We start from the raw sequence: 17,716 nt of genomic DNA on the forward strand, positions 1-17,716 counted from the left end.
GTAGCTGTCGCTCCCTACCATTTCCTTTTTATAGTAGATAGTGTTCTGAATTCTTATTTTTGTTGAGTAAATTACCTACTAAAAGCCTGACACTACCTTGCTATATCAATCCAATTGAAAACCTATTTGATAAATTGAATAGATTTCCCTTGTTTCTTAATCTAGACCCTGGATTCTCATAGATCTGATTTGCTCAAAATCTCGAGTACCACCTTCCTATTGCCTTGAGGATCTCTCGTGTGATAATACTTCTTTCTTGTCAGAGCTACTTCTTTGCTTGTGTATTGCCAAGTGGTGTCCTAAAATGTGGCTTTTACACACTTCGTTAACAACACATAGTGACTAATTTTTCCTGAATTTTAATATTTGAAACTTTTCATATAGACTTGCGTTAGTTTTCTAAACAATTTTTTAAAATTTTAAAGAATTTTATGTTTGTAAAATGGATACAGCTTAAGGCCCTAAGACCTGGGTCACCAACACCTAACTCTTTCATCTCCTATAGAACTAACTTACGATTAAAAGAAGAGTTGAAGGCAGAGAAGAAATCTGGATTTTGGGACAATTTGGTTTTAAAACAGAATATACAGTCTAAAAAACCAGATGAAATTGAAGGTTGGGAGCCTCCAAAACTTGCTCTTGAAGACATATCGGCTGACCCTGAGGACACCGTGGGTGGCCACCCATCCTGGTCAGGCTGGGAGGATGACACCAAGGGCTCCACCAAGTACACCAGCCTGGCCAGCTCTGCAAACAGCTCCAGGTGGAGCCTGCGCTCGGCAGGGAGGCTGGTGAGCATCCGACGGCAGAGTAAAGGCCACCTGACGGACAGCCCGGAGGAGGCGGAGTGAGGGGGGCTGCATGGCGAGTGTGCCCCGACATGGTGGCCTTTTATCAGTATACCATGTAGTTGTTGAGTCTTTTCTGTGTTACAAAGAATAGAGAGTCTACTTTTTGCCTATATTTCATATTTGGACCTCTGTTTCATTATTTAATGAACTCTCTCTCACACACACTGTGACTCCTTAGTGAACACGTGCAGGGATTGTACATTTGATTGCCTTATTGCAGAAATATTCACCTGTCCATGTTTTGCAGAAACTGGAGATGTGAATTTTTGATGCTCTCCCATAATACAGCAGTAATGATTTGCAGTTTGTCACAAAATGATTTTCATGCTGCTCTCCGTTGCAGTTCTGTTTCAGAACTTCCATACCTTTTTCTTGTATGTAGTACATACAAATGCAGCTGTCATGCAGTTCTTTTCTTTTGCTAGAAAATTACAGTCAGGAGGTAAGATGAATCTTCCAAAGTTATGTTAAATTTTGTTTAACTTGACAAATTAAACTTTGTTCTTCTTAAATATGTAAACAAATACTGGAAAAGCAAAGGTTATATTTGGGAGTAAAATGTATCTTAAAATGCATATTCATCTTTTGCTGAGGGAGGAATAGCCTCTTGTGTGTGCACTGGATAGTAACAGTGGTTCTTTTTTGGAATTTTATTTTTACCTCTTTTGAACTTCTAAATCGGTCCCTTTATTTTCTTAAAAATTTGCTCTCTTTTTTGTTTACAGATTAAAGAAGTATGGATAAATTTTAGTCACTTGATAATTTTGTTTAGGAAACATTGTCTTGCTCATTATAGAGAGTTAAGACTGTGCATAAAATACTGAAGTGCCTTTTTATTAGGCTCATATGTTTGTTCTTGCAAAGCGAGATGCCTATTGTGATTGGTGTTAGATCTGTAAGAAGCTGTGTTTTTTCCACAAGAATAACTGACGACCAGTTTGAGAGCATCTCTCACGTTCTTTTTCTGTCTGCTTACTGTCCTTGACAATGTGATCTTGCACAGTATCAGGTGCCAGTTATGTGTCCCTGGCAGGTTGGCTCTTATCAGCAAGTCCTGCAGATATCTATCTTAGATAAAAGTGGTTTGAAAGAAAAGGTGTGTTTTTCTTTTTTGTTTAAAAGTAAAATAAAACCTCCAGTTACACTGTGCATTCCCCTCACATAAAAACAAGACAAAAACCCTCTCCCGAGTTGCTCGGCATGCACTTCTGTGCTGTTTCATGCGTGTGGATGTTCCTTCTGTTTGTTCCTGTGGAATAACTGAGTGTGCCTGATGGCGGAACACACTGCAGTGTTATCAGCGTCTGCCTGTTTTTAATAGAACAGGTTTACTTGATCTGTCATCTATTATGGAAAAAACAGCATTTACTTTTGTACCAATCTAATACATCCATCCGTCTAGCTATATCGATAATCTGTATCAATCACTTATACCTATCAATCGTCTGTATCTATTCAGCTATCCTCTGTGTCTTCTCTCAGTCTACATCCATCTAGCCTTCTGTCAATCATCTTTTTTTTTTTTAATAGAACAAGAAGTTTACTTATCCAGTCTTGAAAGGGGGACATGCTTCAAGTGGTGTTCAAATAAAAATTCCAGTTTGTATTAGAACCTTGAAATGGTGAAGTTGTGGAGGTTTTCTTTGTTCCATAATACAGAGACAAGTTAATAATTTTTAGTGTAACAGCTAAGTTGACAAATTCTAAATTTCCTCAGGTCAATAGTTGTAACTGTCCTTTTCCCTAGAGAAGTGCTTGCTGGGATAGTAAAAACATAGAGCATTTCATGACTTCTGCAAATACTTTCCAGCGGAAGTCAGTGTAGGCTTGTTTTTGGCTAACATGGTCTTGCTGCGCAGGAATGTAAACTGTGTTTGAAACTCTGGAAATCACGTGTGTGGGGAGATGGGGACACTGCCCTCGTTGTGGGGAGCTCTGTGGCTGTGATGGCTGCGGTTCCTGTGCCTCTGTTGGAACGCTAAGTGCCTGCAACTCACGTCAGTCATAGAATTGTGACACACCGTTGGCAAAATAGTTCTTTATGCTATTTCTCAAAATTTGAGGACAAACCCAGATGGGGATTGGAATATGCACTGTAAATCAGATTTTTCTTATCTACAAAGAGTAATGTAAAAATGATTTTTTCTTCTGTGCCTGATTAAATTAACTGGTTTTTAATATAAATATTTATTGGTGTGCTTTGGGAGAAAAATTATCTTTTCTTGAAAGAACTTATCAAAGCAAATTTATTATCTTCACAATGAGAGAATGTGGTTTTGATTCTGGGTGTTTGAATTGTGTAAACACACAGCTTCCCTGTGTGAAGAGAGTTGTCCTGTGCTCCTTCTACTGTACTTTTTAAATTTTTTAATAGGAAAGTGATGGGCTTCAGAGAAGGGTTTGTCCTTAATGTTGGGGTTTTTTAAAAATAAAAATATTGTTTCTAAGCTCTTTCTTCATTGGTTTGCATGATTATTGGCATCTGCTTACGATGACTTTAATCACTCAGAGCTAATGGCACCTTTCCTATTTAGCCTCATTTTAGAATGCAGTCAACACGTGTAGACTTTTCATGAATAAATGAACAACTTCAACCTTGGTTTTCAAGATGTGTCTTTTGCGTATTTGAATGGCCTGTGTGTGAATGCGTCCTTGGTGCAGGGCCCTCCACTCTGGAGGGCAAGTGTGGCGGGGCACCCCAGCTGCTGTTTTTGGGTCTTTATTTCATGAGTTCTGTGCTTAAGCTTTTACTACTTCATTTTCAAGTGCAGAAACATAAACATAGTAGCAACAATTCATTTTTATTTATCTTTAAAAAAGATGACCATCTCTTAGAAAGAAGTCCTTTTAGAAAGCAGTGGCCTGTTCTAGAGAGTGCTGTTCACCTCCCGTGGGAACAGGACCCTGGAGAGTGCAGTGGCTTTGAGGCTGTGTTTTTGGGGTGCAGATGCTTTGCAGGGAGGCCCAGGGCCATGTGGGATCCGTTTTCTCAGGCCCGTGTCCTGGGTAGGTGTATTCCCTGGCCTTTCTCACTGGCCTCATGAGTGAGTGTGGACTGCAGTGTCGCCCACTCCACCCTTGTTGGGGAGCGTGGATGGCACTGATGCCCACTTTGGCCCCCTCCCCCCCTCCGGCCTTGCCTGGTGCCCTCAGAGCCTGAGCTTCTCACCCATATCTGCCATGTAATTCTGGTCATCCTCTGGCTGTCTCACAGGTGAGGGGAACATTCTGCCCTCTCTCACTCCCCCAACTTAGCTTTAGCCATTAATTTGCTTTAGGATTTTTTGGTCATTCTTCAGTTGATATTTGCTTCATCAACCAAAAGACCAGCCAGCAGGGCACTCTTGAGTCAGCTCTGAAGAGATCAGCCGGCTGAGATGATTTTTCCAGTGCTCAACATTAACTTGACCATTTCCCACCACCCCCCCCGCCCCCCGCCCCCCGCAAAAAAAATGCTGAACTGCAGAGTGCACTCTACTCTGGGTGACAGAGTGAGGCCCTGTAAAAAAAAAAAAAAAAAAAAAAAAAAAAAAAATTGCTGAGTAGTCCAAAGGTGGTTTAAACAGCGCTGAATGACTGAGAGAGCTTGCTGCTGCTATTTTTTTCCTTCTGGTAGAAAAACAGTTACAGCCCAGCTGATGAGATAGAAATGCACTGAGCAGGCCTCAGCCCCAGGGGAAACAGAGTAGCCCTCCTCATCCAGGTGCTGTGTTGCCTGGTAAAAGTGTGTCTGCCTGGGGTTGCTACATGAACTATCTGACCCAGCACCAGCCAGAATCGACATTTGGGGATTCAAACTGCAGCAACAAGTGATTCCCCTCTTGGCCTGCAGTTCTGTAATCCCAAAATTGTTTATCATTGTGGATATGAGACATCAAAATGAGGGCTGAATCAGATGAAATTATGCTCAATTCAGCCTCAGATTTAAGTGATTTATTGTTTTCTAGTTCTTCAGACCTAATAGAGCTGCTGTGGTGGCTCTGTCAGTGGTTGGCAGTGGCCATCAGCCCTCACCCTGCCATTGGGGGCCTTGTGCGTTGGCATCTGGTTGTTGCTGGCAGCCCTGAGGGGGACGGGGCAGGCCACCGCCACCACCTCTCACTGGCTGCTGGGCTCAGGACTGGTCCGCTGTTAGGGAAGCTGCAAGTCCAGCCAGTTGACTGCACCTATTTAAGAAAAAGCACTACTCTGTTACCTGAGAACCTTTGAGATTCCTATTGTGAAGGAACAATCATATGGAAATGAAAACTTAAGCTTTTAGCTAATAACAGAAAAGTGAACTAGCTTTTGTCCGTTGTTCAAAAGTGTAAAATTCTACTGAAAGGCGACAGCTCAGTATTTCAAACCTTGGAGCTGTGTTATTTGGTAACCAAGTAGAGACGGCGCCCGGCAGTACTCTGCGGCTGCTCAGTAGACCTTGTTCCATTTGTAAAGCGAGGGTATTCTCAGAGGGCTTTGAGGAGAAGATAGTGAAGCTTGAAGGATATTGGTGAAGCTGTGAAATACTGAACACTTCCTAATCTTAGATTAGGTTTTCTGCATCTTAGATGAGTCTTGAATAGCTATAATCTAAGGCTCTTGTTTATTTAAACCCTTTAATTATAAAGAGCTAAAGGCAGGAGGCACAGGGTTTGGGTGGGTGAGGGGCCTTGCAGAATACAGCTGGTGCTCGTCAGCCCCTGCTAGGAATTTAGGACTCACTGGTGTAGTTGCTATAAAAGCTGCCACCTCCAGGAAGACAACTATGGGTGTTTATGGTGGTGGTGGTGTAGACAGCAGCATTTCCAGTGAGCTTTAGGCAGGAATGCAGGGCCTTGGGAGCGAGGCAGCAGGCGGGCAGGTGTGGATGGGTCCATGCTCAGAGCCGTATCATCACCCCCAGGCAGCGTCCTGAAGCCCACTGAGAATTTGGGCTGAGTGATGTGGCCCAGAATGGGACGCAACTGGCACCACACGTTTCTCCAGTAGCCTCTTTGGCTGTGGAAGTTCCCAGGTTAGGGGCTGATCACCACCACTTCATCCATGACCCTTTCTCTCCTGTCTTTAGAGGTCAGCGGAACGGTTCCGTGGAGCCGCCCTCCCTTAAGCCCAGATGCTCACACCGAGCTTCCTGATTGTCCTTCTTGTCATGGCTGTGTTCAAGGTGTTCTTTCTGTAGGGCGTCTCTGTCTTGCTGGGCTGACAGCCCTGGGACAGCAGGGATGCCACACCCCAGGGCACACCATCTAGGGTCCCTTGTGAGGTGAGGGGCCGAGAGCAACTGCTATGGAAGGCGATGTTGACTGGGATTACCAGTACAGGTCCTGACAACTGGAAGGTCACAATTAGTATCCAGCGTCCCTGCCTGCCAGGCATCCCTCTGCCCATCCTGAGGTGGTGATGATGCCATGTGTGAGGCCCTGTCCTGGACTCACCACCACGTAGGTGTTTGCAGCTCTGCCTGAGAGACCCTGTTCCTCATGCACAATAGGAAGCAGCAGGCCTGTGTCTTAGGACTGCTGTGAGTCAGTGCGATGGCCCAGGAGCCTGCCACATTCTGAGGCCGTGAGCGCAGTACGCATTGTTGTTACTGGGAGTTAACATGCGGGGGGTACTCCCTCTAACGGCAGCATGCTGAGCACTGGCAGCCTCACTGATTGAGTCCTGCGGCCTGGGGAGCCGCACAGGCTTCATGGGGGTTTTTGGTTTTAAGGACTGTGGGGGTTAACTGGTTTATATGGGGTTTTTGGTTTTAAGGACTGTGAGGGTTGACTGATTTATATGCACTCACTTCTACCTGGGGAGCCGCACAGGCTTCATGGGGATTTTTTGGTTTTAAGGACTGTGAGGGTTGACTGATTTATACGCACTCACTTGTCATGTTTCTGAGCTTTTTGTGCCCTTTTCTCTGGTACTGCAGGAAAGGAAAAGACAAAGTACTGTCAAGAGCAATTGCTGAGCAGATTTGATGTGATGCAGTAGGATGAGACATGACACTGGGATCACCTCTTCCAGGTCACGGGAGGGGTTGATACTGCCCCAAGTCTGCAGTGCTTCTGGCTCTGTTGCGGGAACACCTACCCCCGTAGCGATGGCCGAGAAGGTTTTACTTTTAAGTGGCATCAGCAGGTGGGTAAGGGTTGATGACGCTGCTGGCAGGTGAGGGACCGGCTGTGGACTTCCATCCCCGGTTCCACCTGCCCTCCTGGGCCAGGGTCTCTGAGATCTTGGATGTGGGTTTTATCTGCTTGTTGTCAATACCTGGTGCTTTTATCTATCATCAGTACGCTGTACTTTTACTTCTCTGCTATGTTGACTCCTGAGAACATGAGATTTAACAATGCATTTATTTTAAAAGCTACTTTTTCTTGGCAATCTGTATTTTTTAACACAAGACAATCTGATGTTGGCGCACTGGTGTTGGTGGCCTTTGATGAGGCAAACCCACCTTTTGCTGCTGCGTTGCCGCAAGAACACGGGTCATCTGGTGATGCGGACACATTCCCGTTGGAGCTGGAGTGTGTCCCCCTTGCTGCTGTGAAGAAGCACAGTAAGACGTGTGACAAATGATAAATTTTAATAGTTATGTTTAAATGAAAGAATTATGGGGTGAATTTTACCTGTTTTTAATCTTTCTGGAATATGTCAAAAAATATTAGAAGAGTACTGACCATTCACAAACACGGTGCGTGTATACCTATGGTGCTTCCTAGATATGCCATGTGCGGAAGCGAGCCAGCAACTGGAAGCCTGGGGTCCTGCTGGCGCCATCTCTGAAGCGCCTCTGCCCCTCACGCGTGTGTCCTGCTGTCTGGCTGCATGCGTGTATCATGTACCTCCTCAAGGTGCAGCTTCCATGTGGGCATCATGGGAAGTCATCATTTACCAAACTGTGAGGCAGGCACAGCCTGGGGTAGAGTCAGCTCAGTGCATTTCAGGCACAGAGGGGACCTCTTGCCAGGCAGGAATGTTACAGTGTCTGGGGCTTTCAACTCCACTGGGTTGAAAGCCTTAGGTGGTGTCAGGTCTGTCTCTTTCCTTCTCAACTTGAGCACGGTGGGCTGAACATGCACACCTTGCTGACCTCCCCGCTCCCTCCTCAGGTGAAGGCCATTGGCCTCCCAGAATGTCAAGCTATTAAATTTAGGCAATGACTTGGCACAGTGAAAGGTTGGGGTGGGAGGGAGGTAAACAAAACAAAATCAGTTTACTTCCCCTGAGGAAGTAAACTATTTTTGATTGAATTAATATATTTCAGTTCCCCGAAGTGGAAAACTCCAGCTCATACAGCCAGCTGTGTTTGAGGATTCAACTAAACTTTCTGCCAAAAAACCTCAGCTCAGAAATAAAACTAGAAGTGAGCACAATGAAAACTTTAAGTACTTATTATTTAGGTTGTTTATGTACTTATTAGAACAGTGACAAGTGGCAGGGCTGCCTGACCACGTTGCCTGCCTGCTCCTGTGGGCTTTGGAGGAAACTCGGCTGCCTCTGCTGCTGCAGTCGGCTGGGACAGGCTCAGGCGACATCTGAGCTCCTGTTGCTTTTCAGGGAGGGGACAGGTGGCAGGGCTTAGAGCAGCAACACCAGCCTGTGGCCTTGCTCTACTGGGCCCCAGCAGGCGTTGACACCTACTTGCGCCACACCCGTCAGACACCTGTCCTTTGCCCTTGCCTCCCTCTGGGGCCTTAGCACAGTCCTGCAAGGCCGGCATTGCTGTGCCCATTTTATAGATGCTGAGTGAGGTCCAAGAGTCCTGCTCTTGAACGCCTGGAATGAGTTTGTTCTGTTGCAGGTGGAATGACACCAGATGATGGGAGCTGCAGGCTGAGGTGGGGAGGAAGGGCAACCTTCATTCAGTTGTGGGTATTTATGCAGCATTTCCCAGGAAAAAAAAAAAGTATCACAGGTGCAGAGAAGCTCACACAGCCCACCAGGGACAGCCTGCTGAGGACGGGCAGGCTCGAGGCCAAGGCCACATCCCCAGAGTCTCGGCAGGAAAGGGGCCTGCCTGCACCAGGTCTGAGCCACCGTGAGAGCATCGGGGCTCCCTTCTGGAAGGCGCCACCTGCCACCATGACCTCTGGCATTTCACTAGGGAAGTCCCTCTCTGGTGTGGGTTTTGGGGTCAGATGCTGAAGTTGGGATCTTTGCACCAAGGCAGACAGCTGTTTGGCCTTGAGCTTGTTTTGAAGCTGCTGGGCCCTGATGGGGTTTGGTGCTGTGTGCTTCTGGAGCCTCTGTGTCAAGTCTGGGCCTCCCATGGCCAGATGGGTGGCATCCCTCGTAAGGTGTGTGGTGGCCCGAGTACTGTCTCAGGAGGCCGTGGCCTCTGCCAGCAACATGAGTGCAGCCTGGGCGACTCCCTACTCTGGGCCTCTACTGATCTGCGCTGTGCTCTGCAGGATCCACTTGTGGGCCGGGCCTCTGCCTGCCCTGACTGCAGCATGTTCTATTAAGTACTCAAAACACGATCAGCTTGAAGGCACATCCTCCCCAACCCTTGCCTGCTGCTGAGGTCGGGGTCTGGGGTGCTCTTGGTGGAGGAGATGGAGCTTTCAGGCCTGCATCCCAGGTCTGCATGCAGCCCCTGCCACCTCCCACCCAAGTGCCAGGAAGCCACTTTGTCTCCCTCCATTCTACATGAAAGCACCTTCCCAAAGCTGCTCTAGTGTTTCAGGGTCTTGGCCCAGGGTGGTGCTTCCACTGGGACATGGTCCCCAGGGTTTGTAGGGCCCAGGTTTGGGTCCCGTGCCTGCTGCCTCCCAGCCCCAGATACCATGGCTGCTTCCTGTGCAGCCACCGCATGACAGCCACCCTCACAAGACACCCACAGGAGATGCCCGCATGACAGCTGCACTGGTTCCTCCCATGGCTGAGCACTGGGCCCAGGGAGCAGAAGGCACTGGAAGCAGAAGGGAGGAGCCCTGCCCTGGCAGCATGTGCCACTGGGGTTCTGAAACACCCTCCCATTTACATGAGAAAAGTCGGGGGGTGTAGTTGGGGCTGGGCCTTCTGAACTTCAGTTCTTGGATTTTTCATTTTTGTAACACGAGTGCCATCTATGCTACAACATACTTAATACTCTTTAGAATTGATTCACTTTAAAGAATTGCTTGCTGAGGAAGCTCGTGGGTGAGGACAGGGTTGGGGATGGTGGGAGGCCCTGTGAGGAGGGGCAAGGGGCTTCAGGGCGGGAACTGCCAAACAGCCAGTGGAGGGGCCAAACCTGGAGAGCGTGGGGCAACTTGTGTGGGAGGTGTTCTCGGGCAGGCTCACCTGCAGCCTCTTTAAGCGTGTGCTTTCATAGAATCCTCTTGCAGATCCTGGGGCACCTGTGCCACCAAGGGTCCCTCTCACCTGGCTGGCTCCTTGGTGCCCTGACCCATGGCTCCTCTCACCTGTGTGCCACCCCCAAGAGGCTGCTTCTTTCCTCTGAAACAGGCCCTCTTCTGTGAACCACTGTCCATTGCGGTCTCCTCCTGTTCATTTTGTTCATTTTCTGCTCTTCTCTTGCTTGTTTCTCCCTTGAGGCCGTAAAGTCCATTTCTGGGTCTAAATCCTGGTTCTCAACCCTAGAGAGGATCAATGTCCCCACATCAACAGGAAGTAGAGCCGGTGGCATTTCTGCCTCACCCAGAGTGAGGGCCAGGGAGGTTGTGTGAGGTGAAGCACAGCTCTTGCGGGGAGCTAGTGTCATACCCCCAACCCCGCCTTCCCTTAAGGCCAAGGCTGGGCCCTGCAGGGCTTTGTCCCATGGACAGACGTTTTCATCAGAATTAGGTGCTGTTTTCTTCTTTGTGTGGAGCATGGATTTGATGGAAGAAGGTCATGTAATTGGGGGAGGTGGGAGCCAAGTCTCTGGAAGGAGGAGGAGAACTAGTGGGTTATTGAGTTTTGGAGACATTTCTAGGGCAACAAGGTATCTTTAGGAATTTGGTCCGTGGCAGCCTTGGGCAGATGTTTAAAAAGACAGGCTTGTACTTGGAATTCACTTTTAAAGTCTGCCAGCTGCCCAGGGTCATAGGTTCATTTGCCCAGGCTCCTGCATATTCTAATTTGATCCACTGGGGCCCAGGACACATGGAGTCTCTGCTCAGTCTTTATCCTTAGAAGGAAGCTTCAAGCCGGGCTGTCAGAGCTGACGGTAAACCCACGATCAATGTCCCCGCCGCCCTGAACCGTCTTCCTGAGATTGTGTGCCTGCCCACTCTTCCTCGCAGAGTCTGGAAGTGCGTTGCAGCGTGTTCCTCCGGCTTCCAGAATCAGACATCCGTTTCATCTCGGAGGAGCACATCCTGAATAAAGGTTATTCTAATTTTAACAGCAGGAAATGCTAAGCTCAACGGTGAACTAGAAAGGCCATCTCCCAGCAAAGCCTAATGCATCTTAGGAATGTGTGACAATTTATTGTTTTTATTAAAAAAATTTTTTTAGAGACGGTCTTGCTCTGTTACCCAGACTGGAATGCAGTGGCATGTTCAGGGCTCAGTACAACCTCCAACTCCTGGTTGCTCAAGTGATCCTCCTGCCTCAGTCTCCCGAAGTGCTGGGTTGTAGGCCACTGCACCCAGCCATTGTGACCATTTAAATAGTGATTTTTCCCTCAGTGGCTCTGACACAAGAAGCAGACAGGACAGGATGGGGTGGAGGCTCATGGTCACAGTTTTACTTTTTTCTCTCTATAAAGTGTTTTCCATTCCTGAGGCCAGTGGGATGAAGGAAGAGAAACAAATCACACTTAGTCCTCAGATAGTGGTTAGTTCTCATAATTAACCAGGTGTATTTCAGTTTGGCTTTTTCATGGTGGAGGGGGTTGACAAGAATTTCAGTTTTTAAATTTTTTTATGATGAAAAGTAAAATCTATGCAAAAGTATATAGTACAATGGACATCCATAAACTCAGCTACTGAGATTCAATAATGGTTGTATTTGTCATATTTGCTTTGTGTGTCCATACATATATTTAACCATTTAAAAGTAAATTACAGACACCGTATCACCCCCAAGTACTTCAACATGTATTTCTAAAAAAAAAAAAAAATGCTGCCTGCATAAGTACAATATGATTGGCACACCTAACAAGATTAATTTCCTGTATAATGTAATACATATACGTGTGTGTGTGTGTATATATATATATAATACACACACACACACATACATATATGTTCCCAATTGTCTGGAATGTATCTTTTAGCTTTTTTCCCAAAACCATGATCATGCATCATATATGGTTGTTCTATCTCTGAAATCTTTTGATGTTGGAAATAGGAGCCCCCTGTGTCCCTCGCCCTCCGAGCTTTTCCTGAACACACTTTGTTTGAGGTGTTTAGCTCACTCTTCCATCCTTAGCACTTCCTACAAACAAGAAGTTGGATCTAAAGGCTCAGTTAATCCAAGCTGCTGCTTTCTTTCAGGGCAGCTCCTGGGCCCCTGTGCACAGCAGGGCCACATAGTGTCTGACATCCACCATTAGTGGTAACAATAGGCTCAGGTGGTAACAACTGGATCTTTAACCTGGCTCCCTTTATTCCTTAAGCATCTCTCACTTGTGCCCTCTCTACGCTTCTGAAGGGCTGTGTTGTGGCACCTCTTCTGCAAGCAGAGAGCCAGGGATGTGGCCCGCCACCTGGGACAGGTACCTGCTGTACTCCCTCTCAGATCCAGACAAGAGGTCATAGCAGTGAAAATGCAGGTGAGACCATTTGATTCCACCCCTCCCACCCCCCTGCAAATGTAAGCAGCTTTGTGGTAGGCACTAGTAAGAAAAATTCCCATGGGAACTGGAAACATCCTAACCACCTTGAGATCAGACGACACTGTTCTGTTTCCACGCTACAGGGATCCTGTGAGTGTGACCTATGTCATAGCCCATCACCTTCCCCTCGATAGATCCTGAATTGAGGAGGAAGGAGAGGAGAGCTTGAAATGAAGGCTGCATTAGTGCACATCGCTCACGTAATAGCCAAGATGCTACAGAGCCCCTTGCTTTCCTCACTAAGAGGTAGCATGATTGTGTGGCCTTTGGTTATAAAGCTGTGTGAAACTGAGTAAGTCAAACTTAATTCAAACTTAAAGCCACTGGAACTTTACTCTGGAGTCTCCAAAAGGGAGGAGGGAAGGAGGAAGGGGGACAAGGGTTGAAAAGCTAGCTATTGAGCACTACGTTCACTGTCTGGGTGCTGAGTTCAAAAGTAACCCAAACCCCACACCATGCAACATATCCATGTAGCAAAGGGGCACATGTGCCCCCTGAAACTAAAATTTGAAAAAGCACTCAAAAAATTATATTGAGTCTTGGAAGGAACGCAGCTATGCAGCTGGAGCCATGAAACATACAGCTGCAACCTCTGTCTTTCTTTCCCTCTAAACGACCACATGCACCAGAGACGAGGCCCCTGAGATCACTGCTCTTCACTTTGTGGAGTGCAGCCATCTGTAATGGGTCAAATCGCCACAGTGCACACACTGGTCTGGAAAACGGCATGACTGCGACATCTCGGCTCCTGCCTGTATGAGTGAAGCCTTAACTTTCCCACTGTGGAACGCTGACCCTGTTTGTGTAGAGCCCATCCCCCAGGTGTCCATCCTCAAGCGCTGTGCTTGAATGCACTGGACACTTCCCCATATTTTCTGAGCCTCTTCATTTAAGGCTGACAGCTGATAAAGCTGCACCAGCTGTCCATCAGGTAAATCAGAGTCCAGGGCAGTGCCCAACTCTGTGTAGACAAGGGGGCTCCAGAGAGGTGCCTGTCTGGGTTATGTACAGAAAAATGGGTTTACTAAATAAGCTGGGTGTGACACTTTTAAGTTTTCAGGGGGAAAACGTAGTAATTGGGGAGCGACTGCACCGCCGGCTTTCCCCACACATGGCTGTCCTTTCAACTCCCATGTGTGGCACAGTGTGTGCACCGTCTGCTGGAAGAGCAGGGTTTGGGGAAGGGGTTAACAGATAAGGAACATGAATGGCGCTAAGCCCGTTGGAGGGGCACGGGCAGTCCTGAGTGAATGTTACATAGGAGAGCCAGGGTTGATGTGGCTGCGGCCTCATCTCCTCTCACACCAGCAGGTGAGTGTTAAAGGCAGGCCTCCTGCTGGTGGGCTTGTTTTCTCCTGGCATGTGTGCTTTGGGAACATGCTGCTTTCCTTTGCGCCTTTCTCTGATTCAAAGACTGGTTTCATCAACACTGAAGGGCATGTCACCTTTATGAAGTATTCCATTCTCTCTCTGGGTTTTGGTTGCTGTATCTCCAAGACCTACTATTTCTTGGCAAATCTCCATCCACTGGGTTTCTGATTATGTTTGAAGGTTATTATCATCATGCTGGCATCTTTGCCTTTTGGTGACCAACTGTTATCTTACCAGTGAGTGGTTTCATCTTTTTCAAGTGTGTCTGTCAGTAACAGTGACCCCCCCTGGTACTATAAGGCTATCAGTTTGGGTGGGTACACTTAAATATTTATGTATTTTTTGAGACAGGGTCTCACACTGTTGCCCAGTCAGGAGTACAGTGGCACAAACACAGCTCACTGCAGCCTCCACCTCTGCCTCCTGAGTAGCTGGGACTACAGGTGTGCCACCATGCCTGGCTTTTTTTTTTTTTTTTTTGTAGAGATAAGGTCTTGCTATATTGCCTAGGTTGGTCTTGAACTCCCCGGCTCAAGCAATCTCTGGCCTCGGCCTCCCCAAGTGCTGGGATTACAGGTGTGAGGGACTGCACCTGGCCCTCATTTAAGTATTTAGAAATTAATGTCAGCATGGTTTTTCAGAGTTGCAAAGATATTTTCACTTCCTGATAAAGGGGTAGAGTTTTAGCTTTCGTAAGTGAAGATATTGATCCCTTTGGCATTACTTCTGTTTAGAGTTTTAGGAAAATATTTTTAAAAATTTAGATAATTTAACTATTTTCAAGAAAGCTGAACAAATCTGGATGGTGTGGGGGTGATGGGAAATACCATTTGAGTTTTGAGAAGTGATTTTTTTTTATTCTTTGGAAACTAGCGTTTACAGAAATCTCTTCTCCCTGGAGACTTTAAAACGTGCTATTAAGACAGAAGGATATGGTGAGAATTTTTATTCTCTAAGAATCTTCAAAGCTCAGCATGAAGATGCACATCTTTCCCTTGGGAATCCAGGCTAGAGAACTGCAAGAAGGCAGTTCCCTCTAGAGTCTCCTTTCCTGGGAGATGCAGCTCCAGATGGGTGGGTTTCTAGGCAGGAGGGGAGAGGAGGGTGGTGTTTATTTAACTGTTTATTTGGGGTCATGTTATGCATCTTCAAAAAGCGATAGAAAATATTGGAAAGATACTTCAAAATAAGAATTACCTTGAAGTAATACCCATAATTCATGGGTAACAGTTTTTTGTGTGTATTTTGGCTTTTAAAAAAAACTTTCTAAAATGAAAATATATTACTTGTACAATAAAAAGTAACAAGTACAAAAAAGTAGTGTTATATAACTTTTAATGGAAAATGTCAAATAGATACAAAAGTATAAATCGGGTTGGCAAGCAAAATATAGGCCAAAATTGGGCCTACCACCTGTTTTTGCACAGCCCAAATGTTAAGAATGATTTTTACATTTTTAAATAGTGAAAAGATGTAAAAGGGTAATACCTAATGACATAAGAAAAGTATGTGAAATGCATATTTTATTGTCCAAAAAGTTTGGAACAGAGCCACATGTACTGGTGCGTGGCCCCCGGTGGCTGCTTCATGCCGCTACTGCAAAGTGGCAAGAGAGCCCCGTGGCTGGAAAAGCCAACAATCTTTACCATCTGCTCCAAGCCCTGCTTTACACCCCAGTGCGTACCTATCCTTGCAGCCTCAAATTCCTGGCCAATTTTGTTTCATTTATAGTTACTCCCAGCCCCACGGATTCAAAGGAAATCCCAGACATCCTATAATTTCATCTTCATGTTGTTGAAATTTAAAAAGTTTGAAAATTCACCAAGATGTCATATATATGCACCAAACATCAGAGCCCAAAATATATGAAACAAACATTGACAGAATCAAAGGAAGAAACGGATAGTTCTACAGTAAGAGTAGGAGACTGCAGTAGCCCACTTTCAGTAATGGATAGGACAACCAGACAGAGGATCAGTCCCAAGACAGAACCTGAACAGCATCATACCAGCTGGACCTAACAGACACAAAAGCAGTACACACATTTTTCTCAAGTGCAAATGGAACTTTCTCTAGGATAGACAGTATGTTAGACCACAAAACAAGTCAACAAATTTCAAAAGACTGAGGAAATAAAATATCTTTTCTGGCCACAGTGGGATGAAACTAGAAATCAGTAACAGACGAAAAACTGAAAAGTAGACAATTATGTGAAAATTAAACAACACTCTCAACCAGCAGATTAATGGGGAACTCACAAGGGAAATTAGAAAATATCTTGTGGTAAATGAAAATTTAAACATAACATACAAAAAACAGGTACAGTGAAAGCAGTGGTAGGAGGGAAATTTATAACTGTAGGTACAAATATTAAAAAAATTAAGATCTCAAGTCAACCCTAAATTTACATCTGAAAGAACTAGAAAAAGAAGAGCAATCAACCCAAAGCCAGCAGAATGGAGGAAATCATAAAGATTAGAGCAGAGACAAAATAGAGAACACAAAAGCAATAGAGAAAAATAAATGAAACCAAGAGTTTGTTGATAACCAAAACTGACTTTTGGCTAAGAGTGATGAAGAAAAACAACTAAAAACCAGAAGGAGGAGACATTACAACTGATTTTCCAGAACTAAAAAGGATTAAGAGTACTATGAGCAATTACATGTCAATGAATTGGACAAATTCTTAGAAACACACAGCCTATCAAGACTGAATCATGAAGAAATGGAAAATCCAAATAGACCTATGCTAGTCAAGAGAATGAATTAGTAAAGAAAAGCCTCCCAAGAAAGAAAAGCCCAGGGCCATATGGGAATTCTACCAAATATCTGAAGAATTATATCAATTCTCAAACTCTTCCAAAAAACTGAAGAGGAAAGGACACTTCCAAATGCATTCTATGAGGCCAGCATTATTCTGATACCAAAACCAGACAAAGACACTGTAAGAGAAGAATACCACACATCAGTATTCCTGGTCAAGATTTTTTTAAATCAATATTCAACAAAATACTGGCGAACAGGATTCAGTGGGACATTGAAAGGATTACACATCATGGCCAAGTGAGATTTATAGCTGGTATGCAAAGATGTTTCAACGTGCTCAAGTCAATAAATGTAATGTGTATTACATTAATAGAATGAAGGAAAAAAACATGTGATCGCAACTGAGACAATGTCATGCACTTCCATGATAGAAACTCAACAACTGGGAATAGAAGGAAACAACCTCAAATAGAGGCAGTACGAAAATCCCACTGTAAACATCATATTCAGTAAGACTGAAAGCACTTTAAGATCAAGAACAAGACAGAAATACCGTCTCACCACTTCTATTTAACATAGTACCAGAGTCTTAGAGCAATTAGGCAAGAAAAAGAAAAGGCATCCAGACTGGAAAGGAAGAAGCAAAATTATCTGTTTGCAGATGACATGATCTTATATGTAGAAAATCCTAGTGTCCATACATATACAAAAAAACAATTTCAGTAACATTGCAGTTTACAAAATCAACACAACAAATGCATGATATTTCTATACAATAACAGGCAATCTCAAAAGGAAATTTAAGGAAATTCCATTATAATAGTAACAAAAAACTGAAAAATTTAGGAATAAACTTAAAGAGGTAAAAGACTTGTACTTGAAAACCATGAAACATTGCTGAAAGAAAGTAAGGTCAACACAAATAAATAGCAATCCCGTGTTTATGGATTGGAAATCTTAAGATGTCCATCGTCCAATCTATAGATTT

At 45.1% G+C, this 17,716-nt stretch overlaps 2 protein-coding genes across 12 annotated transcripts in view; one reads left to right on the forward strand and one right to left on the reverse strand.

Moving 5' to 3' along the window:
• TDRP (testis development related protein) overlaps positions 1–3,450 on the forward strand; it is a 57,610-nt gene extending 54,160 nt beyond the window's left edge. For 4 of the 5 annotated variants that reach the window (XM_055289661.2, XM_063638295.1, XM_063638288.1 and 1 more), the window contains one exon: positions 506–3,450. In XM_055289661.2, the coding sequence (XP_055145636.1) occupies positions 506–851 (346 nt within the window). In that variant the 3' untranslated portion in view covers positions 852–3,450. The remainder of the gene's footprint in view (positions 1–505) is intronic. The other variant, XM_055289671.2, reaches the window with a different exon arrangement.
• The window catches only part of FBXO25 (F-box protein 25), a 96,001-nt gene that overhangs the window by 5,663 nt on the left and 72,622 nt on the right, over positions 1–17,716 (reverse strand). The window contains exons 12-13 of one of the 7 annotated variants that reach the window (XR_010120563.1): positions 7,279–7,365; positions 3,634–7,149 (exon numbers count right to left, since the gene is read on the reverse strand). The exons of 2 other annotated variants lie outside the window; for them this stretch is intronic. The gene's annotated coding sequence lies outside the window, so the exon portion shown is untranslated. Of the gene's footprint in view, positions 1–3,633; positions 7,150–7,278; positions 7,366–7,388; positions 11,129–11,477; positions 11,533–17,716 lie in introns of those variants that run through there. 4 more of the 7 variants (XR_010120564.1, XR_010120566.1, XR_010120560.1 and 1 more) reach the window with 4 other exon arrangements.

The sequence above is a fragment of the Symphalangus syndactylus genome, chromosome 1 (assembly GCF_028878055.3).
Source record: "Symphalangus syndactylus isolate Jambi chromosome 1, NHGRI_mSymSyn1-v2.1_pri, whole genome shotgun sequence".
Lineage (NCBI taxonomy): Eukaryota > Metazoa > Chordata > Mammalia > Primates > Hylobatidae > Symphalangus > Symphalangus syndactylus.